The following is a 24,380-nucleotide window of genomic DNA, read 5'->3' on the forward strand; positions in this document are numbered from 1 at the left end:
CGTTCCCGGCTGGACATGCCTTTTCTATGCCATAGCATCCGGGACTTCCCCAGGTGTAGGTGCTGGCCACTTAGGAACATTCTTTCCACTTTGGTGCTCCCCTCCAGCGGTGCTTCTTCTCAGTATTGTTTCTCATCTGCCTCAAGTTCGTTCTTGGATGGGTTTGGTTCCCTGAAACCACAGCCCCTTCCTTCTCCTCAGCCCTTTAAGCAGAGGGTCTCAGCCCAGGCTGCACACTTAGAGCTTCTGACAGAGGCCACTGCCCAGGTCCCCACTGGGACGTAATTCCGTGGGGTGCAGGTGGATCTTTCTCATAAGCTCCCAGGTGACCCCACTGTGAAGACGGAGTTGAGCCCCACTGGTTTGGACAGTGTAGGATGAGAAGAGTTGGTAAGAACTCCACCTGTGGACTGGATCACTTCTCTAGATTCTGCTTTGTTTTCTGTGAACGGAGACGGTGTGGCTTCAGGGCTGAGCGTTCATCTAGTTGAGAGTGAAGGGGATCTGGACAAATTGGGCACCTCAGGCTTGGAGGAAATCAGTGGACCCCTGACCCCCAGGTCCCAGCAAAGCTGAAGATGGTCGCCAGCACTCTGGAAAGGATGCTTTTAACAGAGGGGCCTCCCTCTTTGCCTGACACCCCTCACCCCCCCAGCTGCTTCTGCATGGTTGGTACATCTGATCTCGCCTTGCCCATTTCTCCTCAGGGGGTGTTTCCTGATCCCAGGACTACATTTGTAATGTTGTGCAACCATCACCACTCTCTAATTCCAGACATTTTCATCACCCCAAAGGGAGACTCCATACCCATTAAGAGTCACTCCCTAATTTCCCCTCCCCCAGCCTCTGGCAACCACTAATCTGTTTTCTGTCTCTACGGATTTATCCATTCTGGATATTTCATATGAACAGATACAGCCAAGAGAGCTTTGGTGATTAAATCAACCGTGTAAGGTGCTTGATTCCAACATATGAGGATTTCTTCAGTCCATGTTAGCTGTTACTACTAAAGCATCTAAAAGGGAAAGACTGGCACAGTCTGAATTTAGCCTAGCTCTGACTCCAGTACAGGGTCTCATAGTGTCCTGTGTGGCAGGATGGGCTTAACACCAAGCTCTCCGTGCTCCTGTGGAGGGAGGGCAGAGCCGGCAGGAACTCCTCTTTCCTACTCTGCACTTCTCAAAAAGGAGTCTTCTTGGGGAACAGCAAAGACTAGGGCTAAACGTTGTCAATCTGGCGATCAAGGATGTGGGAGAAGCTGTTGATGGGAACAGTGAAGAAGAGTTCCATGTTTCCATAGCCGTTCGATGTAAAAAACATATTCTTGAAAAAATGTAGATCCCGAGGTCTATTTACGGTAATTGGACGGTCCTGGTTGCTCCCCAGGTTTCCTTCTAAGTTGTACAAAAGGAACCGTCTCCTTAACTTTCTTCTCTGACCACTCCCCTCTCTTTCCTCCCTTTCTAGACAAATGTTTTTTCCATGTTGAAGACGATCCTTCTATATCTTTCAAGATATTTAGCTGATCAGTGGAGATGTCCCACGTTTTGATATATGCAGATGCCCTAAAAATGGAGGGGTATGGTGACAGGACAGCTCTCAAGCCAGGCCCCAAACGGTTGAACTGAGAACCAGCAGCAACTACCATGTCCCTGCCCTCAGAACCCCTGGGCCTGCTCCTTTTAGATTTTTGCAAGTCAGCTCGGAGACACAGATCCTCACATCCTAATTTACATGAAGCCATTGCGTGTGTCTACCGGGAAGCCATGGTTTGTCAAATGTCTTTGGAAGAACTGTCATCAGCGTAGAGACGAGAATTATAATTAAACTTGTGCCAAAAAGAAGAGATCATTGTGACTTTAATCTGTCATTTGCTATTTTAAATTACAATTTGGTGACTATATTATATGCCCTCCTGTTCATTTAGTGTTATGAAGACCTTAAGGTAGCGTCTGAGTATTAAGGAAGTTGAAAGTGCCTCATATGAAACCCTCTGGTTAGGACGCGCTCTGGCCGGAACACAGTGAAAGGGTGCGTTTGCTGTAATCTGGGCAGCCCAGATGATATCGAAGAAACCGCTTCACGTTGTCAGATCAGATTCGTTCTTGTGTTCAAAGGGGACACGTCTCTCCCCAAGCTGAGCTTGAGCGGTCGAGTTCATGAATGAGCGTACATCCTGGAGGTCACCCTGCTTGATTCAGCCCATCCTTTCAGGGGGTTGTCATAGACACTTTGGTGACCTTCCAGCTTTGTGTCATCCCTAAGAATTCTCTTCTACAACTTAATTCAGAGCATTGAGAAAAGGGTTGGCTAGGAGAGAATCAAGGTAGAACCTGATGATGTTGTTACTAATAAATAATAATCAGTGCTAATTAGTGATACCTCTTCAGACAGATATCTGTCCGTTCTCCCTTGTGAATAAAATCCATCCATTCCTGTATTTTTCCACCAACTAAATAAGTAATAACATATATGCCATCTTATAATCTTTTTGACATCATAAAAAGAAGAAAGAATAGGGACCAACCAGAAATCAAGCAAAAAGACTCAGAACATGAAAATATTTTGTAGTCATTTTCAGATTGCTCTATTATCTTAGTTTTGTCTGAAGTGAATTCGTCTCCTAATGATTGATTGTCTTGTCTGTCCAGCCTTAGTTTTCTTCAGGTGTTATAGAATTTTAGTGTGTGTGTTTGTCTTGACAGAGTAACCTCCTGCCCCGACCTACATCATGCCCCCGCCCCCTACACACACATCACACACACCACACACACCACACACAGACCATACACACACATACCTAACACCCTATACACACACACACACCATACACACCATACATGCACACATTATACACACATTATACACACACACACCCCTCCCTTCACTGTCCGTTTCACTTCCTCTGGTTGCCCACAGCCTGTGTCGCCAGCTGAGAGCTCCTGCCCCTGGCTGACCTGGGCCCCACATTCGAAGGTGGTGTTTCCAGCCCCGAGTGCTCTGTATTCTGGGTACTCTTTGGCCATGTTTCCCCTCGGACTTGAAAGCCCCGGACGGCTTCTGCCTGCTCGCGGGACGGGCCTTCGGTAGCCCTTAGCCCCGTCGGTTCTCTTCTGTTCGGGCCAGTGACAAGCTTGCCTTTGAGGATTCCCTGTTTTGTCACACATGTTTTCTCTTTTCCTTTTGTGGATTTGTGCTTGGGGGCATGGTAGGAGGGAGGATGGACTCTCTGAGCAAGAATTTATATCGCAAATTGGTGAGATTAGAGTAGATTTAGAGCTTGGAAAGAGAAGTACCAGCCATCCTCATTGTTTGCAGATTCCATATATGTGAGTTCAACTACTGCCTAAACATGTTTGTAACCCCAAAATCAGTCCTCACGATACTTTTGTGGTCACTCACAGACGCGTCCAGAGCAGTGACAGTCTCGAATTGCCCGATGCACACGTTCTCGGCTGAGGTTGAACAAGGTGACACTCTGCCTAATTGTTTCAGCTCATGCTGTGAACAGGTGTCCTGTTCATGGTCTATTTAGTCCCATGTTTTTCACATTTTTGTGCTTTTTGTTGGTGATTTTGCTATTTCAAATGCCCTCAATGATGGTGTTGCAGTGCTGTCCTGTGTTCCTGAGGGCGAGAAGGCTGTAATGGCTCATGGAGAGAACACGTGTGTTAGATGGGCTTTGTCCAGGATGAGTCACAGTGCTGTTGGCCCTGAGCTCAATGTGCATGAATCAACAGTGCATATTAAATAAGGTGTCTGTAAACAGAAACACACATCAAACAAGTTCATGCATGGATCGGCTGATGAAAATGTGTGACCAGGGGCTCACAGGAAGCTAACTCTCTTTTTCCTGGGAGCGTGGTTCAGTATTTGCTAATCAGTGTTCTCAGCAACATTCTAGAGCATAATTACTGCCGCTTAGGAGAGTGGAGTGTCTGTATGGGAGAGAAGATGGAAGCCTTCCCTGAGCAGGTCACTGAGCTGGCCCCAGGCAGCCCTTTCTTCCAACCCTCACTGAAGTTTGCTCCTCTGTGACCGCTCTCCTTTGCAGGTTACTTTCTGAATTTTCTGGAGCCAGTAAACAATATCACCATAGTCCAAGGCCAGACAGCAATTCTGCACTGCAAGGTGGCCGGAAACCCACCCCCCAGCGTGCGGTGGCTGAAGAATGACGCCCCGGTCGTGCAGGAGCCACGGCGGGTCATCATCCGGAAGACGGAATATGGGTCTCGGCTGCGCATCCAAGACCTGGACACGACGGACACCGGCTACTACCAGTGTGTGGCCACCAACGGGGTGAAGACCATTACCGCCACCGGCGTCCTGTTTGTGCGGCTTGGTGAGTCGGGCCAGCTGAGGCGTGTCAGTTATCAGATAGGAACGTTCACAGCCACCAAGTGGGAGGTTAATTTGCAGCTTGAAACTGAACACACACAAGCCCGCAGAGAGGAAATCAATAAAACCATTCCCCAAGGCCCTTCCCATTGTGCGCGATGTCCCGGCTTAACCTGTTACCCAGTTACTTGTCATTAAAGAAAATCGACACAGAGGGAAGGGTCTGTAAACATGGAGTGCAGAAAATAATCCCAGACGCAAAGGTGAGCTTCGAGGTGTAGGGGGAAGGCCGTGGGTCAGAAGGTCGCCCCATGGGGAGGCTAGCCACCCACAGCCCAGGGCGGCCCTGGGGGCCTCTGAGAGGCCCAGGCTGAACGAGACAGGTACCTATCTGCCCCATAGAAACCTGGGCCCAGCTGAGAAGGGGGGAGAGCAGAGCACGATGGCAGTTCTGTGCTCTTGTGCTTGTCACAAGTGGTGACAGAATTAAATGACTGGAAGGAATGTGTCCTCTTTTCATCTCAGTTATGAGAAAGTCCCCACAATGCCCCAGCTCATCACACAAGCCCCAGACCACTATGTCACCCATTAGTAAGGTAGATCTTGTGAATCAGGGTTGATGAGAGGAGAGAGAGAAAAGACTAAAAACTCCCGAAATACCTCCAAACGTTTCTGCATGAGTGGAGAGCGCCCTTTCCGTTCCCTGTGGTTTTCTCCCCCACTGGCATATAATCGTGGGCAGGAGCAGAGCCCGGGGCCCGAGGACAGCTCACCGCAAATGAGCACGCTGGGCTCTGGCCATCTTTTCCACCGTTGGCTGGGGTGGAAAAAAGTTTTATTCCAAATCATGAAGTATTAATAACTTGTCTTCTTTTTTTTTCTTTTTAGGTCCAACACACAGCCCAAATCATAACTTTCAGTAAGTATCTGTTTTCCTCAAACCATTTTCTCATTCTCCGAGGGTTTCCGTTATGTAAGAATTCAGGTTTTAAATCCGGCAAACACATGTCTTTGCTGAGTTTGCTGGAAGTTGGCTGGACTTCACACAGGGATGGCAGTGTGCTTGCTTTGGGCTGGAAAACTTATGTGTTTCCTGTTTAGTGTTAGGAGAAAATGTCATGAAAACAAACATTGTTCATCCCTCTCAGCAATCGGGACCTTACAGGACAACTGGAAGGAGTGTCAGCATACAGACCAGGCTGCCAGGGCCCCCAGGACCTGGAGTCCCAAGGACGTTTGGAAATGGGGGGGCAGTTCTCACTGAAATGCCAGCACCACTTGTAACTGCATCGCCAGCTGCAGTCTCTGAATGAGTGCCCCTCGAGCCGCAGGGCGCCTGCAGCCGTGGCCGGGGTCTCAGACCCGCCTCAGAGATAGGGAGACTGAGGCTCAGAGGCTGGCTCTCGGGTCGTTATCGAGCTGTGGGGGATTCGGGCTGTGAGTTCAGGCTCTCGTTTCCAGTTACAGCGTCTTTCCACCGCACCCGTCCGTCTTGGGAAGGCTCTCCTCTGGCCTTCACAGGTTCTGTCGTCATGTGTGTGAGGATCACTCTTTTCAGCGCCTCTGTTCGAGGTCAGCAGTGGCTGTTGGATTCCTCATTTCCCTGGCAGACAGATCCAAGAGCAAGGCTTCACTTCCAAATGTGCTGAACAGTGACACGGAGGCCATGTTGGGTAACTGAGCAGCATCTGCTTATCCGTGTCCCCCAGGCATCTCGTAAACAGGGGCCACTGGGGTGAGGTGGGTGGGCGGGGGGGCTCCTGTTAGCAGACATCAGGTGCTGCTTGCAGAAGGCAGGTTTTTGAGAACGTTCTGTGCTGAGCAGTAGCCCAAATTGCATAGAGTCAGGAAAGAAGAAATTGCATCAAGGGCACAGGTGTGAGGTTCAGAAGAGGTGTAAGTCGTTTCAAAAGTTGAATTATTGTTTTCTTTTATATTTATAAAATGTACAATTCATTTATATAAGTATACAATAGAAACATGTTATAAAATATATTATTTTTATGTAATTATAATGTAATTTATTAACTATCAAATATATTTACATATTTAAATTTCATACAAAACTTTAACAATATTTTTACATTTATTTGCTTCACATTTTTAATTATGGATTAAATCAACACATTCGTGTAGATAATTGGGGCAGTTCTGGTAAAAGTGAATGTTTGCCCCGTCCGGGCTTGTGCCCCAGGATGGCCTCCGTGGCCACGTGGATGTGCCAGACCAGGTCCTTCTCAGTATTTGGTACATATACATACCTGGAGAGGTTCATCATCTCACTTTTATTCACTTTTTTACATAATGATATTGAATTTGACATGTTTAATTAACAATGTCAGTATATGTCAAGTTTCCCTGACAATCTTTCTCCCTCTCTCTGTCCCCGGAGCATGTGACTCTGCCCACAGTGACGGGAGTTTCCATGTGTCCCATGTCCGTGTCAGCCTCCCTTTTTGTGTCCTGAGACCGGGGCGAGGTTCTCCAAGGCAGATTCCACAGAGCAGGCCATCAGGGCACAGGATGTGCCTTTCGTAAGCCACCCTGCCTGGGCGCGTGCCCAGGTCGCTCCCTGCCACAGCATGACAACCTCTTTCTCCTTATCTTCCCAGCTGATTTCCAGCTCTGTTCGTTTTTGCCCCTCTGAGGAGGAGAATGGGCATTGGCTGCTTTATTCTCCCACGTCACCAATGAGGCATGCTCGGTGACACTTGTTTCCTGGCATTCGTGGTTCCTCTTTGTCAACTGTCTCTTCATTCTTTGCCCATTGCCCTTACATTGTTTGTTTCTTAAGGATTTTTTTTTAAAGATTTTATTTTTTTCCTTTTTCTCCCCAAAGCCCCCCGGTAGATAGTTGTATATTCTTCGTTGTGGGTCCTTCTAGTTGTGGCATGTGGGACGCCGCCTCAGCCTGGCTCGATGAGCAGTGCCATGTCCGCGCCCAGGATTCAAACCAATGAAACAGTGGGCCGTCTGCAGCAGAGCACATGGACTTAACCACTCAGCCACGGGGCCAGCCCCTCTTAAGGATTTTTAATGATTATTTATGTCTTATTTCTTGATCATATAAGAATTAAAATTTTTCTGTCATTTATCAGTAATTACCCATAATTTCTATGGGTTTTCACGTTGTGTCTTGTTAAAGGAACTCTCTGATTTACCTGAAAGCCAGCCCTGGTGGTCTAGTGGTTATGATGTGGTGCTCTCGCTGCTGTGATCTGGGTTGGTTTCCCAGTCAGGGAACCATACCACCCGTCTGTCGGTTGTCATACTCTGGTGGCTGTGTGTTGCTGTGATGCTGAAAGCTATGCCACTGGTGTTACAGATACCAACAGGGTCACGAGGTAGACAGGTTTCAGCGGAGCTTCCAGACTAGATGGACTAGGAAGAAGAATGTGGCCACCCACTTCCAGAAAAGGTAGCCATTAAAACCCTAGGAACAGCATTGTCTGCTACAGCGCCCGAAGGTGACAGGATGGTGCAGGAAGACCGGCAGGTTCTGCTGTGCTGTCACAGTCGCTAGGAATCAGAATCGACTCCACAGCACTGACAACAACCACGGTCTCCTTGAAAACTTCTGATGCTATTTTGATTAAGATTACAGTGAATTTTTAGATAAATTTGGTGAAAATTAATATCTAAATTGAGTTATCCTATTAAGGACCACTTTCTTTGTGCTTTGATATTCTTTTTTCTTAACATTTTATTATGAAAAATTTCAAACATGGAAAAGTAGAAAGAATTTTGTAGTGAACCTCCAACCCATATACCTACCAACTGGACCCTCCCATTTACGTTTCACTGCACTAGCTTTATCAGTGATCTTGTCTCCATCCATCAATCCCTCTCACTTTTTGATTCATTTCACTGTAAGTTGCAGATGTTTGTATACTTATCCTGAAATGTTTCAGTATGGAAATCATTAACAAGCGTTCAATATCTGTGTACTATTCTTGTTTCTTCCTTTTGAATTAACACTTATATACTGGGGCCGGCCCCATGGCCGAGTGGTTAAGTTTGTGTGCTCCGCTTTGGCAGCCCAGGGTTTCACTGGTTCGGATCCTGGGCATGGACCTAGTACCGCTCATCAGGCCATGCTGAGGTGGCACCCCACATAGCAGAACTAGAAGGACGTACAACTAGAATATACAGCTATGTACTGGGGGGCTTTCGGGAGAAGAAGAAGAAGAAAAAATTTGCAACAGATGTTAGCTCAGGTGCCAATCTTTAAAAAAAAAAAGACACTTATATACAGCAAAATGCACAAATCTTAAGTATTCCATTAATAAGGTCCAATAAGTACAAAACCCTCTGCAATCCAAACCCCTCTCCAGGCAGAGAACATTCCTATCACTCTAGAAAGTTCTATCATGCAACTTCCTATTCCTAGTCAGCACCCTACCTCCCCAGCAACTACTGTTCTGATTTTTTTCTACCATACACTAGTTTTACGTGTTTTAGAACTTCATAGAAGAAATGCAATCTTAAGACACATAGCCACTTAAGCCTGGCTTCCTTCACTTAACATAAAGTTTTCAAGATTCATCTATGTTACACGTGTATCAGTAGGTTGCTGCTTTTTATTGCTGAATAGTGTTCCATCAAAGGACTATACCAGTTGCTTTATCTATTTTTCCTTTTGATGGACACCAGGTTGCATCTCTTGATTGTGATGCATAAGCTGCTATGGATATTCTCATGCATGTTTTTTGTGGCCATATATTTTCATTTTTGTTAGGTAAATACCTAGGAGTAGAATTGCCTCCTTTGGGGTATGTGTATGCTGAGCTTTGTAAGAAATACCAGATCTTCTTCTAAGGTAATTTGCACTTCCACTGGCAAGTGGAAGAATTGTGGTCACTGCACATGTTCACTAACATTTGGTCTGGTCGATCTTTTTTCTTTTTCTTTTTTTTTTTTTTTTGGTGAGGAAGATTAGCCCCGAGCTAACATCTGTTGCCAATTTTCTTCTTTTTGCTTGAAGAAGATTGTCGTTGAGCTAACATCCAAGCCCATCTTCTTCTTTTTGTATGTGGGATGCCGCCACAGCATAGTTTGATGAGTGGCGTGTAGGTCCACACGTAGGATCCAAACCTGTAAACCCTGGGCTGCTGAAGTGGAGTGCAAAAACTCGACAACTATGCCACTAGGCTGGCCCCTGGTCAATCTTTTTAAGTTGAGCCATTCCGATGTGTATGCAGTGGTTCAAATGATCTTTTATGTCATTCTAGCTTCTTGAAAAAGTAATTTTTCTTAGCCATTTAAAATTTTCAAACAAATGCATTTAAGACTATGAAGTTTCCTCTGAATACCATTTTGGCGACATCTGTTTCCCTTCCAGGCACATAGGCTTTTATTTTTTGTTATTTTTGTTACATTATTATCAGTGAATTTGGGGTGTATTTTACTTTTGGTAATTTGTTGAGATTTTCTTTGTGGCCCATTAGATGTGGTCAATCTTTGTGAATATTTCCTCTTGTTTCAAAAAATAAATGTACTCTGATGGTGGCCACACAGATCTCGATTCATATATTACATCACATATGTTAACTGTATTATTAAAAGTGTCTATATTTTTTTGTCCACATGGGTTACAGATATCTGAAAATGTGTGAAAGTCATCCAAGGTCTTCTGGCTTTACCAATTTCTATCAGTTTTCTATTTTTCTTTTTATTTTGTGTGTATGTTGTTAAATACCTATAGGTGTGAAGTTGTATAGCTTTTGTTTTGTTTTTAAATGCTTTTCACCTTGAATTCACTTTTGCCCAACAATCATAATGCTGCACCTGCTTTCTTTTTATTCACATTTTCCAGGAACCTCTTTTACTATTCCTGTCCTACTTTCTTCTTCAAACTTTCTGTGTTCTATGTAGATCTCTTAGGAATAGCATATAAGTACATTTTTTTTGAAGGTTGATGAAGAGGGTTTTCCAGTCTGCAAGTCCATGTTAAAATATGTAGGGTAAGTTCATTTTAATGAATGTACATATAGTAATCCCCCCTTATCCTTGGTTTTGCTTTTCACAGCTTCAGTTACCCATGGTAAGCTGCAGTCTGAAAATATTAAATGGAAAATTCTAGAAATGAGCAATTCGTAAGTTTTAAATTGCACAGTATTCTGAGTAGTGTGATGAAATCTCACACCATCCTGCTCCGTCCCAGGCGGGACACGAATCATCCCTTTGTCCAGCAGATCCACACTGTATATGCCACCCGCCAGTTAGTCACGTAGTAGCCTCCTCAGTTATCAGATAAACTGTTGTAGCATCATTGTGCTTGTGTTCAAGTAACCCTTATTTTCCTTAATACTGGCCCCAAAGCTCAAGAGTAGTGATGCTGGCAATTTGGATATGCCAAAGAGAAATTGTAAAGTACTTCCTTAAAGTGAAAAGGTGAAAGTTCTCAATATGGAAAGAAAAATAATCATATGCTGAGATTGCTGAGATCTATGGTAACTTTTTTTATGGTATCTTGTTAGAATCTTTCTACTTGATTATTAGTTATTGATGTTAATCTCTTACTGTGCCTGTTTTATAAATTAAACTTTATCATAGGTATGTACGTATAGGAAAAAAACACAGTATATATAGGGTTCGGTACTCTCCACGGTTTCAGGAGTCCACTGGGGGTCTTGGAATGTATCCCCCATCAAGGGATAAGGGGGGATGACCGTACTCCGTTCTGTGAGTCAGTCCCACTTAATCGTGCTTGTCCCTGCTGAGTGAAGGTTGGTTGTTTTCACTGATACTGACCGTCTGGTGTGAATGTCCCTTCTCCTTGTCCCTGTGGCTTGAGTCCTCCAGCATCAGAGATCTGGGAGTGGAATTGCAGGCATGCACCTCCCACCTCTACCAGGTTTGGCCAGGTCGCCCTCCAGAGTGGCTATGGAATTCACAGTCACACCAGCAAAGCAAAAGTTCTTTCCCCACATTTTCCAGCACGTCAGATTCTCAGAACTTAAAATTTCACCAAAGTCTTGGGTGTCAAATAGTAAGTCATGGTAATTTTACATTAGATTTCACCAGTAAATAGTGAAGTTGAACATATTTTTGTTGTTTTAATAGCCATTGAATTGCCCATTTGTATACAGTCTATCCTCCTTATTTGCAGATTCCAAACTTGCAAATTCTCTTACTAGAATTTCTTTGTTAATCCCAAAATCAATACTCAGGGTATTTTCATGGTCACTTCTGGGCGTGTGCAGGGCAGGGAAAAATCTGAGTGGCCCGAAGTGCACGTTCCCGGCTGAGGCCGGCCTTCCTGTTTCAGCCCCCCTATTGGAAACAAGTGTCCTTTTCCCGGTCTGTTGACATTTTGTGCTTTTCTCGGCGATTTCGCTGTTTAGAATGGCCCCCAGCATGGTGCTGAGTGCTGCCTAGCGTTCCCGAGGGCGAGAAGGCTGTGATGGGCTCGTGGAGAGACCATGTGTTGGATGAGCTTCGTCCAGGATGAGTCACAGCGCTGCTGGCCGTGAGCTCAGTGTGCGTGAATCATGGACACATTAAATAAGACGTCTTTAAACAGAAACACACATAAACCCGGGTTATGCATGGATTGGCTGATGAAAACATTATAATCACAGACTTGCACAAAGCTGTCTCTGTATTTCTCCAAGAGCTGTGGTGCAGTATTTGCTAGTTCAGTGTTTGTGGTGACTTTATAGAAAATAACTAGTGCAAATAACCAGAGTAGACTATATTTTGTCCATTTCTCATTAGATTATTTTTTTTCTTATTGATTTGCAAAGATTTTAAAACATATTCTAGATACAATTTTGTACTCCCTCTAGAATTGATTATTATGCTGGTATAAGCCAGGGTTCTACTGTAATATTTTTCTACATCAATGGCCTCATGCCTTGGCACCATCTAATGAATAGCCTCATCTGTGATCACTAAGTTTAATGTCACCTCTGTAATATGTGAAATTTCTTTACATATGGATCTGCTTCTAGGCTCTCTATCCTGTTCCAGTAGCTTCTGTACCTGGAATAATACCATCATCTTCTAGCCTGAATAGCTTAATAATGTATCTTGCTAGATGTAAAGAAATAGCCTCACCTACTGATATGGACTGAATTGTGTCCCCTTAGATGTGTATATTGAAGCCTTAATCCTCCCATGTGACTGTATCAGACTGGGCCTTTAAGGAGGTAATTAGGTTAAATGAGGTCATAAGGGTGGGGCCCTGATCCAGAAGGACTGGTGTCCTTATAAGAAGAGGAAGAGACCCCAGAGATCTCTTTCTCCCCCTCTCTGTCTCTGCCATGTGAGGCCACAGCGAGAAGGTGGCCATCTGCAAGCCAGGGACTGAGTAGGAGCATGGGCCAGCACTTTGATAGGGAGCTTCTCAGCCTCCAGCGCTGTGAGAAAGCACTGTTGTTTAGGTTCCCCAGTCTGTGGTGTTTGTTATGCGGCCTGCGCTGACTGATACATCCACCTTATTACTGTAGCATTTTTCTAAATTATCTTGACCACTGTCTTTTACTCATATGTATGAATTTTATGTTTTTATGTTGATTGGAATTGCATAGAAGTTCATTTTTGAGCTACTTTTTCAATTGCAAAGGTGATTGTGTAGTTTTTCTCCTTTCAACGTGTTAACACTATGTTACGTAACAGAGTTCCTATTACTGAGTAACTTTCCAGTTCTAGACTGAACTCTTCTCAGTCTGAGTGGGTTGTTCTTTTAACGTGCTGCTGAATTGACCTGTGAACTTTGTGCTGGCAGATGACCTTTGATCGGATGCCTTGTGGTGTGAGGCTGCAGCCCATTGGCGGGTGTCCTTCTGTGGCCATGATTTCTTTCTTCCCATTGACTGTGATTGTGTTTCATGGGCTGCCCTCTTCCTCTTTTATACCTTTGGAAGTTGACCAAAACGAAGACAGAAGGAGAGAAAATCAGTGAGCCTAAAACAGAATCACCCACAGGTTCTCCTTCTTTGTCGCTGGAGTATCACCAGTGTGTCCTACGCTGTGACTCCTCCTTGGGCTGTTTCCTGAGAAACTGCACAGCGGTCAGAGCTCTTTCATTGTTGGTCTAGTGGTGTGTCCCGTACCTGCAGATGGAGACTGGGAACAGTGGGTGATGACAGAGCCTTGGCTGACCCCTGTGTACAGCGAGGGAACGTCCGGACGTGCTCTTGTTGGTTCTGAAACGGGAACAGGCTTGGCTGCGATGACTCAGTCCCTCTGAGCTTGTCGCTCTCTTTCCCCGGCTGCTGCCCTCACATGTCCACACTCGTGGACGCCGGCAGTGTGGTGGACGTCAGTTTGTATGTGTGGAGGGAGGTGGGGGGTAGAAATCCTCGGAGGTTAAGGCATCTACTACCATTTAAACATTGTTTTTCCTTCCATTCCCTTTGAAAGGGGGTGAGGATGGTGTCTGGAGAACAACAGCTTTAAGAACAGGCTGTTTCTCCACAGATGTAGGTTCAAAGAGGGAGTTACTCGAGCTTACTCAAGTAGCAGTTTGGGTAATGTGAGGGGATTAATTCGAGGTCCCGTGTCTCACGTTTCATACATGGGTTTCATTTTTACCTGCTCCTGGAAAAAGTGGATCATTTTCATCATTGTAGACCATACATACCCTGGTGGGGCAGCCTGGTGGCATGGCGGTGGGGTGGGGGGGCAGGGCAGGTTGGGGTTGGTAGGGTCGGGGCTGCTCCCTGGAGCCTGAGCATCAGAGCTCCCCTGTTTCCTGTTATCCGGGGCCAACCTCATGGCCCACAAGTATGTGCACGTATAATATGCTTCAAGAAACAGCTGCTTAAAGGAAAGTGTGTTGTTCTTTTGCACAATTAAAACTTATGTTAATTATGGTATTGGCTTCTGGGAAATCACCTTCCTGGGGGCCATGTCCTGAGCCCTCTTATTTGCTAACTTCACAAACTGCAGGTAAGGCTTTGGCCATTCTCCACCTGTACGCTCATGACCCAGGAGTCTCCATTTCCAAGTCTGACTTATCTCCCCATCTCCAGGCCCCCAAATTCAGCCTCGTAGTGGGCATCTCCAGGCGGATGACTCACAGGCACCTCATGCTTTGCGAGTCAGAATGGAACTTCGCCATCTTCTACCTCGAACTCCTTCCATTGCTGTTTTTGGGGAGTTGTCATAAGTCTGCTTCAAACTTTATCCTAATTACAGGAAAACAGCACTATAAAAAAAACCCTGAAACTGCCAACTGACAAGCTAGTAATTAAAAATGACTTCAGGGGAACCAATCTGCCTTATGGTTGGTAAGCAAACGAACTCAGGCAAAAGGCTGACATTTAGCATTTGACCTCAAAGCCATTAAACACCAACCTAATCAGTCGAGGTGGGAGGAGGAGAGAAGCCAACCTAACTTTTATTCTCCTTGACTTCAGCTTATATAATAGGTTCTGTCTTCTAGAAAATGTAACTCTCCTTAAATCCCATAGTGTGCAACTGGAATAAAAGATAAAACTTAATTCATTTTAGTATTATGTGATACAAGCAGTAAGTGTCTAAACAATCAGTGGTGATTAGAGAAGACACACACGCTATCCTTAATTCAGACCACAGTGACACAATGAAAATGTCTGCACTTTAGCAGTAATGATAACGTTAGCACTTGACATGTAGGAACACATTTAATGCTCCCACTAAGTCTTTTCGTCTTCACTGGAGCCCATGTGTTAGCTGCTGTGCGCTGTTATGCATGGATGAGAGCTTTTTACACACCGACCTGCAAAGCCACCCAAGGAAATAGCAACCTTTCGAGGTTTCCCTGGGAGGGACCAGCCCCCTGAACACAGTAGAAGAGAATAGTGTTTACTTCCCGGTAACGTTGGAGCCACTGTTTCTCCCCCACCCCGACCACCTCATGTGATCCTGGCCTTAGAGATGGCCGTGGCAAAAGCCAGTGTTTCTAAAAGGTTCTTTCTGAAACTTGGGTTTTTATGACACGATTTTGATGTTGGATGTGTTCATTTGGGCCAAGTGGACATTATTGCCGTGTCTAATATGACATCAGTATAATTGGATGCTAGGAGTATTTCATCTTGGAAGTAGAAATAAGTATAAAGCATGGTGTCTGACTTTCAAGGAAATCATTCATTCATTTAACAAATTTATGTTGAGGACCAACTATGTGCCAGGCCCTGTTCAAGGTGTTGGGGAACAACAATGAGTGAAACAGACAAAAACTAAAAATTCCTGCCTTGCGCTGCTAACATTCTCTTGGCAGACTCTTAGGTCGGGCTTCTTTCACTAAATGTGAAGGAAAAATTCACAGAGTCTTCCTGTGGTTGCATGGACAGCAGTTTATTCTTCTCTACCGATGACAAGTATTCAGTTGTATGAAGATACTACAATAGGTTTATCTGTTCGCTTGTTGATGGACATTTGGGTTTCCACTTTGGGGCAATTATAAATAAAGCTGCTTTGAACGTTTGTGTTCAAGTATTTTTGTGAACGTGTTTTCATTTCTATAGAATAAATTCTAGGTGTGGGATTGCTGGGTAAGATGGTAAGCGTATATATAAAATCTATAAGAAATTGCCATAACCCTTCCCCAAAGAGGTCTTTCCACTTCACACTGCTACCAGCAGTGTATGAGGGTTCCAGTTGCTCCACACCCTCACCAGCATTTGATACTGTCAGTCATTTAATTGAGCCATTCTAGTGTCTTGTGTCCTGATGATTCATGGTGGTTTAATTTGCATTTCCTCAGCCACTAAAACAGGGACCGTCTTTTCAGGCCACACTTTCGTGAAGTCTCTCTTAGTCCTTCTGTCCAGTTTTACTGTGTTGTTTGTCTTCCTATTGAGTTATAGGAGTTGTTTATATATTGTGTATACAGTTCCTTTGTCAGATATATGAAATGTTTCCGCAACCTGCCGTTTGCCTCCTTATTTTCTTCATGCTGTCTTTTGATGAGCAGGAAAATTTAATTTTGATAAGTCTAATTCATCATTTTTCTCTTTTCTGCATCATGTCTGTGAAGTCTTTGCTTTTGCCTACCTCAGTATTATAAACATATTCTCCTAGTTTCCTTCTGTAAGCATTATAATTTTAACTTTTGTGTTTAGGTCTATGAGCCATCTCAAAAGCAATTATTGTGTATGATGTGAACTAACGGGTATAAGTTCATTTTTTTTTCCCCATACAATTATCCACTTGTTCCAGCACCGTTTATGAAAAGATTGTCCTGTCCCCCTTGAATGCCTTAGTGCCTTTCTTGAGAATCAGTTGACCGTATGTGAGGGTCTATTTTGGAATTCTTTATCATGTTCTCTTGATCTGTTCTTACATCCCAATACCACATTGTCTTGATAATTATTACATTGCAGTAAGTCTTACGATCAGATGGTATAGATCACTCTTCTTCTCTTTCATGATCTTTTCGCTATTCTAGTTCCTTTGCACTTGCATATAAATTCTAGAATCAGTTTGTCAGTTCCTGGAAAAAGTGCCTACTGGGATGTTTTAATTTTTGATTTTGAAATAATTTCAAACCTACAGAAAAGTTATACAAATAGTAATAAGTAATCCTGTGTGGTCTTCACCCGGGTTTACCAATTTTTATCATTTTGCCATATTTGATTTATCATTTCCTCCATGCGTATTTGTAATTACTATTTTTTCTGAACTATTTGAGAGTAGGTTGCATTCATACCCCCCTTTGCCCCTTAATACGTCAGTGTGTCTTCCCTGAGATCAGTGGTATTTCCTCACAGACCAACAGCTTCAAATTCAGGAGATATGTCTTTGAATTGCCATCCATACTCCAGTTTCTTTCATTGTCCCAGGGATGCTGTTTAGATCCCCCCTTGCCTCGGTCTGGGGTCCTCATCACGTTGCTTTGGTCTCCTTTAATCTGGAGCAGTTCCTCCATGTTTCGTGACGGTGACGTTTTTGGTTGAGTGCAGGGCACTTCTTGTATAGAATGTCTCTGCATTTGGGTTCGGCTTTCGTTTACTTGTGATTAGATTCTGGTTGTGTGTTTTTGACTGAAATAGTACATAAATGATGTTTCCTTCCCAGGGTGTCGCATCTGGAGGTGCGTGATGTCAGTTTGCCCCTTATTGGTGATACGAATTTTACTCACTTTTGGTTAAGATCCACTTTCTCATTATATAGCTATTTTCCTATTGTAATGAAAAGTAACCTGTGGGGAAGTCCTGCTGGGATTTGATGGGGTGGTATTGCACGTTGGGAGAATGGACATCTTAAAACGATTGAGTATTCAACCCGTGAACATGGTATATATTTCTACTTAGGTTTTCTTTCCTTTCTCTCTGTAGTGTTTTGAAGTTTTAAATGTGTAGAGGTCTTGTACCTCTTTTTTAAGTTTACTCATAAGCATTTTAACTATTTGTAAGCGTACAATTCACTGGCACTAAGTACGTTCACATTGTTGTGCAACCATCACCACATCCATCTCCAGAAATTTTTCATCCTCCTGACACTCTGTCTTCATTAAACACTAACTCCTCATTTTCCCCTCCCCACAGCCCCTGGCACCCACCATTCTACTTTGTGTCTCTTTGAATTTGACTACTCCTTCGTGTATTTTTAATGTTATTGTGTATGATATGTATATATTTAATTCTTCTCCCCAAAGCCCCCCAGTACGTAGTTGTGTATTCTAGTTGTGAGTGCCTCTGGCTGTGCTCTGTGGGACGCCACTTCAGCATAGCCATGTCCACGCCCAGGATCTGACCCGGCAAAACCCTGGGCCACCGAAGCCCAGTGCACGAACTTAACCACCTGGCCATGGAGCCGGCCCCTGTATATGATATTTTTTAAAAATTTCATTTGCTAATTGTTACTCACGTATAGAAATACAATTGATTATATTGACTTTCCTGTGGCCTTACTAAATCCATATTAGTTTCAGTAGTTTTTAAAGATATTCCTTAGGATTTTTCTGTGTAAATTATGATATCATAATGAGTAAAGACAGTTTTATTTCTTCCTTTCCAGTCTTAAGCCATTTATCCATCTATCCACCATCTGTCTGTCTGTCTCCTTATAGCAGTGATTAGGACCTCTACAGCAGTCAGTGTTGCATAGAAGTGGTAAGAGCAGGCATCTTTGTCTGGTTTCCATTTCAATGGGGAAGACATTCCTTATTTCACCATTAAGTAAGGTGTTCATACAATGAATACCGAGGCTTCTCATAGGTGCCCTTTTTATTAGATTGGGAAGGTTATTTTCTTTGTTTGTTGAGAGTTTTGATAATGAATGAGTGTTGAGTGTAGTCAAATGCTTTTTCTTTATCAACTGAGATTATTACATGCTTTTTCTGTCTCTGTGTTTTCCATGATTGGCTTTTAAATGTTGAAGTAGCCTTTCATTCCTGGGTTAACTCAGTTGGTCCATTACCCATTTCTGTGGTGTCTTTTTATTTTGTTGGGTCCAGTTTGCTGCTGTTTTGTGGAGCATGTCACCCCTTTGATCAGGAGGCATATTGGTCTGTAATATCCTTGGGACATCCTTGCCAGGTATTTGTATCAAGGTTATGCTTGCATCGTAAAATGAATTTGAAAGTATCTCTTACTCCTGTATTTGTGGGAGGAGTTTGTATTAAATTGCTGCTGTTTCTTCCTTAAATGTTTGACAGAGTTCACTGTTCCCGTTATTTGGGGCTGGAGTTTTAATCGTGGGAAGATATTTAATTATAACTTCAAGTTCCTTTAGAGATTTAGGGCTATTCTGAGTTGTTATTTCTATTTGCACTAATTTTGGTGTATTGTGTTTTTCAAGGAATTTGTCATTTTTTTCTAAATTGTTGGATCTATGTTCTTATGTTTCTTCATATTTCTTATTATCTTTTAACATTTGTAGGGTCTTTGGTAATGTCCCTTTGTGAATTCTTGATATTGGTAATGTGTGTTTTCTCTTTTTCTTAATCTAGGTGTTATCAATTCTGTTAATCTTTTGGAGAAGCAACCTTTTGCTTTACTGATTTTTATATTGTTTGTTTTCTATTTTATTGATTTCTGCTGTCATCATTAGTATTTTTTTTCTAATGACTTCTGGTCTAATTTGCCACTCTTTTTCTAAATTATTAAGGTGTGAAACCTTAACTAATTTAAGCATTTAAAGCTATAAATTTCTCTCTAATTACTGTTTTAGCTGCTTTACACAAATTTTTAGTATCCTTTTTTCATTTTTCATATTTTCATGTTCCATTTAAAATTTAATTTTCCTTGAATTTTCTTTTTTGAGCCCAAAGGTTATTTAGAAGTGTGCTATTTAATTTCCACATATTTGGAGAGTTTCTAAATATATATTTTTTATTGATTTCTAATTTAATTTTGTGTGATCAGAGATTTATGGTTCCAGTTCTTTTAAATTTATTGTGAGATACCTGTGGCAAGCGCATGGTCTGTCTGTGTGGACGGGCCATGTACACTGAAAGGTGTACGCTGTCTTGTTGGGGGTACTGTTCTACAAATGTCCATTAGGTCAAGGGGTGCTTGACCTAATGTTTCCACTGCTGTTTCCTCACTAATTTTTTTGCCTAGTTCCATTAATTGCTGAGGGACAGGTATTGGAATTTTCCGTCTATAATTGTGGGTTTTTCTGTTTTGTCCTCTAGTTCTGTTCATGTCTTACTCATATATTTTGAAGCTCTGATATTAGGTGCATTCATGTTTATGTCTTTTTTGGTTAATAGACCCTTTCATTGAAAAGGTGTTTTTGCTGGGTATGGAATTCCGGGTTCACAGTTCATTTTCTCTGCCAGGGCACTGAAGCCGTCTTTCCCTTGTCTTCCGATTTGCATTGTCTCTGATGAGGGGTCAGCTGTTATTTGTCACATCTCCTTTTTCTATTCATCCTAGGTTCTCAGCAGGCAGACTGTGATGTGAGTAGGTGTGATTTCCTTTGTATTTATCCTGCTTGCTTTTCACTGACATTCCTTGATCAGTGTGTTACTGTTTTTTAATCAAATTTGGAAAAATTTTGGCCATTACTTTTTCAAACAATTTTTCAACTCCTTGCATCTCTGCTCTCCCCCCGGATTTGATTACACATAAGTTAGATCCCTTGTACTTTCCCACAGATCACTCAGGCTCTATTTACTTTTTGTAAATCTTTTTGTCTCTCTTTCAGTTTGGAAATTTTTTATTAACCTGTCAAGTTTACTGATTTTTTTTTTCTGTTTTATGCGATCTGTTGTTAATACCATCCAGTGAATGTTTTATTGGAGATTGTGTGTTTCACTTCTTCCACTTGATGCTTTTACGGTTTCCATCTCTCCTGAAATTACTCATGTCCTCATTATACTTTGTTCCATGCACTCTTTTCCATCCTTCCAATTCCTTAAAGTCCTGGTCTGCAAAGTCTAACATCTGGGTCATCTTTGGGTTTGCTTCTCTTGACCATGGGTTATATTTGCCTGTTTCTTCACATGTCTGGTAATTTTTTATTGTATAGTAGACGTTGTGGTTTGTACTCTAGATTTCGTTACCTTCCTCTGAGGAGGGTTCTGTTGCAGCAGCCCATTAGGTTACTGTCAGGGCTCCTGAAGCTTATGGAGTTTAGCCTCAGGCTTTGTTAAAGTGGTTTATTTCAGTTTTTTCTTTGTGCTTTTGCTCTGCCCTCCATTAAATTGGAGATGTAGCTCCCTCTGCTTCATTCAGGTAAGCAGCCTGTTTATTACAGGCAGACCCTTTCATAACAGGAACAACAATTGTGAAAATGGTTTTACCACTTTTAACAAAAAAACTGTTTGGGGGAAAAAGTGACCTTCCTACACCATGTGTAACTACATTTAAATTCCGACTTTGGTTACTTTTCAGCTATAAAGGAGCCTACTTCGCTTTAAAGGTCGTTCATTATTTACATCTAGGAATTTTTCTAAGCTTTTCTTCAAACCAGTGTTTATTTTCAGCGTGTTCCACTGCGGGGGCGGGTACCAGTCGGCCCCACCATCTTCTCGTCCCTTCGTGAAGAAGCACTTTCTGTCACAGCATGATGGCCCTTCCCCGTTTCTTCTCAGTCTCCTCCTCCTTTCCTGATGCCTTTTTAAACCAGTATTGTGGTTATTACTCTCTGACTCCTCCATGACCGTGAACTTGTTGGTGTGTAAATTTCTTCTTCATCTGTGTCGTTCGGCCTTGGATCAGTGCCTGCAGCATGAGGAACGTAGGAGATTTCCCAAATTGAATTGCCATACATGGATGTTGTGTGATGTGGTGAGCACGTCTGTTTCACTGGCGCGGGTTAAGGGATTTTCAGACGGCTCTTGTGTGTCAGTGCTCTGGTCTCTAAGTGACTGGTTTTACAGACTTTCTCCAGCTCTGTTACTCTCCAGAGGTCCCACACTATACCAGGTAAAGATAAAACATTGTTCTTTTTGAAACTAGAAAGTAATTCCCACTTGCTTTCTGAAAACTTAGAAACCTTAAGGATGTCATTTTCCAGCCACTTCAGTTTGTGTTTTTGGACCTAAAATTCAGATCGGAAGCCCACGGAGCAGAGCAAGCTGTGGATGAGATGTGATGGCCTTGAGCCCCTTCTCAGCATGTCTTCCCTCCACCTCTGTTACTCTCCACATCCTGTGGGCACCTGACAGTGGCCAGGGAGAAGCCCACAGCGAGGGACCAAGCTTTTCTATTCCTTGACTCTTGAATAGAGAGAAGAAATTGCTCACTCTTGCGGGGTCACCCCGAGGCACTGACTGAATCAAATCCCATACCCTCGGCATAGCTCACGTTAATCAGAGCACAGGCATCATGCATCGTAATGATTTTCTTGGCATGGTGGGCAGGCACCCCGAGCCCAGTTTGCAGTGACACGGAGCACACACCCCGGGGCAGGCACCCCGAGCCCAGTTTGCAGTGACACGGAGCACACACACGGGGCAGGGGCAACTTGCACTTGTGTCTGTGTGTTTGGCAAGTGTGGCGTTGGTTTTAATTTAATCAGCAGTTAACTCCAGCTCACAAAGAGTGAAGAGGGGTGGGCTGGGTGTGTATTGTTAGCACGCGTGCTTGCCTATTCAAACTACATTTCAAACATCCTTGACCCAAAGAAATAATGGCCAGTGAGCTTGCAAGAAAGGGCATCCAGCTCTTGTTGACACTGGAGTCTCCTTATTTAGATTACTTATGGCTCCAGGTTCTTTTCTTTGAAAGAAAGGTTTTCCTCAGAGGCTGAGAAGACAGCAGTGGAGGGAGGAGCCAGGGGCGGCTGCAGAGGGCATGTCCCACCAGACCCCTTGACAAGCGACCAGATTTTGCATTTTCGAGAGAGCTAACATGGGGATTTTTCAGTCCATTTGGTTAAATTGCACACAACACACATTGCGTTTGGGGATGGTCTGAATCAGTGTACAGTGGAATGACAAGTGGCGTTAGGCTAATGCGCAGGTTGCAGATTTGCTAGAAAGTAGGTGACTTAATTGCAGGCCTGAGGCACAGTGTCAGAAGCTTGTCCTGGGAGCCCAGGCCCCCTCTCCTTTGCCCTCATGTATCTGCTGTGGCCCACCTTTACTGGCTCCTTGGAGCATCCTGACGGCCACTTTGAAAAGCATTTAGGTACTGAGAATGACTGATTCCATCGGCTGAAGGCAAGATCAACAGGTTCTACCAGAAAGAGTTTGCTACACACTCCAGCGGGACCCTGTGCAGGCTGTTCCCTGCAGGCTGGGGAGGTCAAACTGTGGGGCCAAGAGGGAGGGCTGCTGCTTCTGGGAGTCTCCCCCTTCTGTCCCCCGTCTGTACGCACGTAGTCTGTGCTACGTGGCAATGACGGGGTCACACCCCTGTTGTAGGATAAGCACATCTCGTTGTGCAGATTCTTTGAGGGCCAGACATTGTGGAATCCCCTCCCCTGCTTTTCTCTGTCCCAGATTACTCTCCTGCAATCTGATGGTAGGACACAGCTTCTGAATTATCATCGTTTTCATAAAGTCCTTGCTTGCAAACAACCAAAGCTTATGGGCACGTGCCGTAGTGTTTCTGATGTAGTTTCAGGGGAAGATGAGCCGTGTTGATGTTTAGCCGTCTGTGTGTATTTGTACACACATGCCCACGAACACATCCCCACCCACATGTACACTTCACATTTATAAGCCATCTTTCACACTCAATTAGTCCTCCCCGGTTCATGTCCCCTCCTTAAAGATGCTAGATTTTTTTAAGTTAACTGACTTTATATTTTAGAGCAATTTTAGGTTTACGGAAAAATTGAACAGGAAGTACAGAGTTCTCATGTTCCCCGCCATCTACACATACAGTTTCCCCTATTAGTAACATCTTGCTCTGGTGTGGTGCTTGTTACAACTGATGAGCTCATGTGGATACATTGTTATTAAGTAGAGTCCACAGTTTACATTAGGATTCACTCTTGGTGATGTTCATTCTCTGCGTTTGGACAAATGTATGACGAGTGTCCACCATTACAGCATCATACCGAGTAGTTCACTGCCCTAAAAGTCCTCTGGAGCCCATCTTCCCCTGATTCCCAGCCCCCAACTCAGCAGCCACTGATCTTTTTACTGTCTCCATAGTGTTGCCTTTTCCAGACGGTCATAGAGTTGGAATATACAGGATTGGCCTTTTCAGACTGGCTTCTTTCACTTACTGATGTGCATTTAAGGTTCCTCCATGTCTTTTCATGGCTCATTTGTTTTTGGTGCTGAATAATATTCCATTGTCCGGATGAACCACAGTTTATCCATTCACCTACCCAAGGACACCTTGGTTGCTTCCAAGTTTTGGCAATTATGACAAAGCTGCTGTGAACATCCGTGTGCAGGTTTTTGTGTGCACATACGTTTTCAGTTCATTTGGGTAAAGACCAAGAACCAGGATGGCTAGACCATAAGATGCTGGATTTAAAAAGAAAAAAAACCATCGGGGATACTTACACCATCCGGCGTGCTTACAGACTGTGTGTTTTCCCAGAGACGACTACCATGAGGAGGGGTTCTGCCAGCCTTACCGGGGGATCGCCTGTGCACGCTTCATTGGGAACAGGACCATCTACGTGGACTCCCTCCAGATGCAGGGGGAGATTGAAAACCGAATCACAGGTAGGAGCCGCAGACCTGCGTTGTGAGG

At 43.7% G+C, this 24,380-nt stretch overlaps 1 protein-coding gene across 2 annotated transcripts in view; it reads left to right on the forward strand.

Moving 5' to 3' along the window:
• Positions 1–24,380, forward strand: part of LOC124233856 (tyrosine-protein kinase transmembrane receptor ROR2) — a 204,642-nt gene that overhangs the window by 167,653 nt on the left and 12,609 nt on the right. For both annotated transcript variants that reach the window (XM_046651112.1, XM_046651111.1), the window contains exons 3-5: positions 4,055–4,342; positions 5,227–5,257; positions 24,225–24,352. In XM_046651112.1, coding sequence (XP_046507068.1) covers positions 4,055–4,342; positions 5,227–5,257; positions 24,225–24,352 — 447 coding nt within the window. The remainder of the gene's footprint in view (positions 1–4,054; positions 4,343–5,226; positions 5,258–24,224; positions 24,353–24,380) is intronic.

Source organism: Equus quagga, unplaced genomic scaffold, assembly GCF_021613505.1.
Source record: "Equus quagga isolate Etosha38 unplaced genomic scaffold, UCLA_HA_Equagga_1.0 268.1_RagTag, whole genome shotgun sequence".
Taxonomy (NCBI): domain Eukaryota; kingdom Metazoa; phylum Chordata; class Mammalia; order Perissodactyla; family Equidae; genus Equus; species Equus quagga.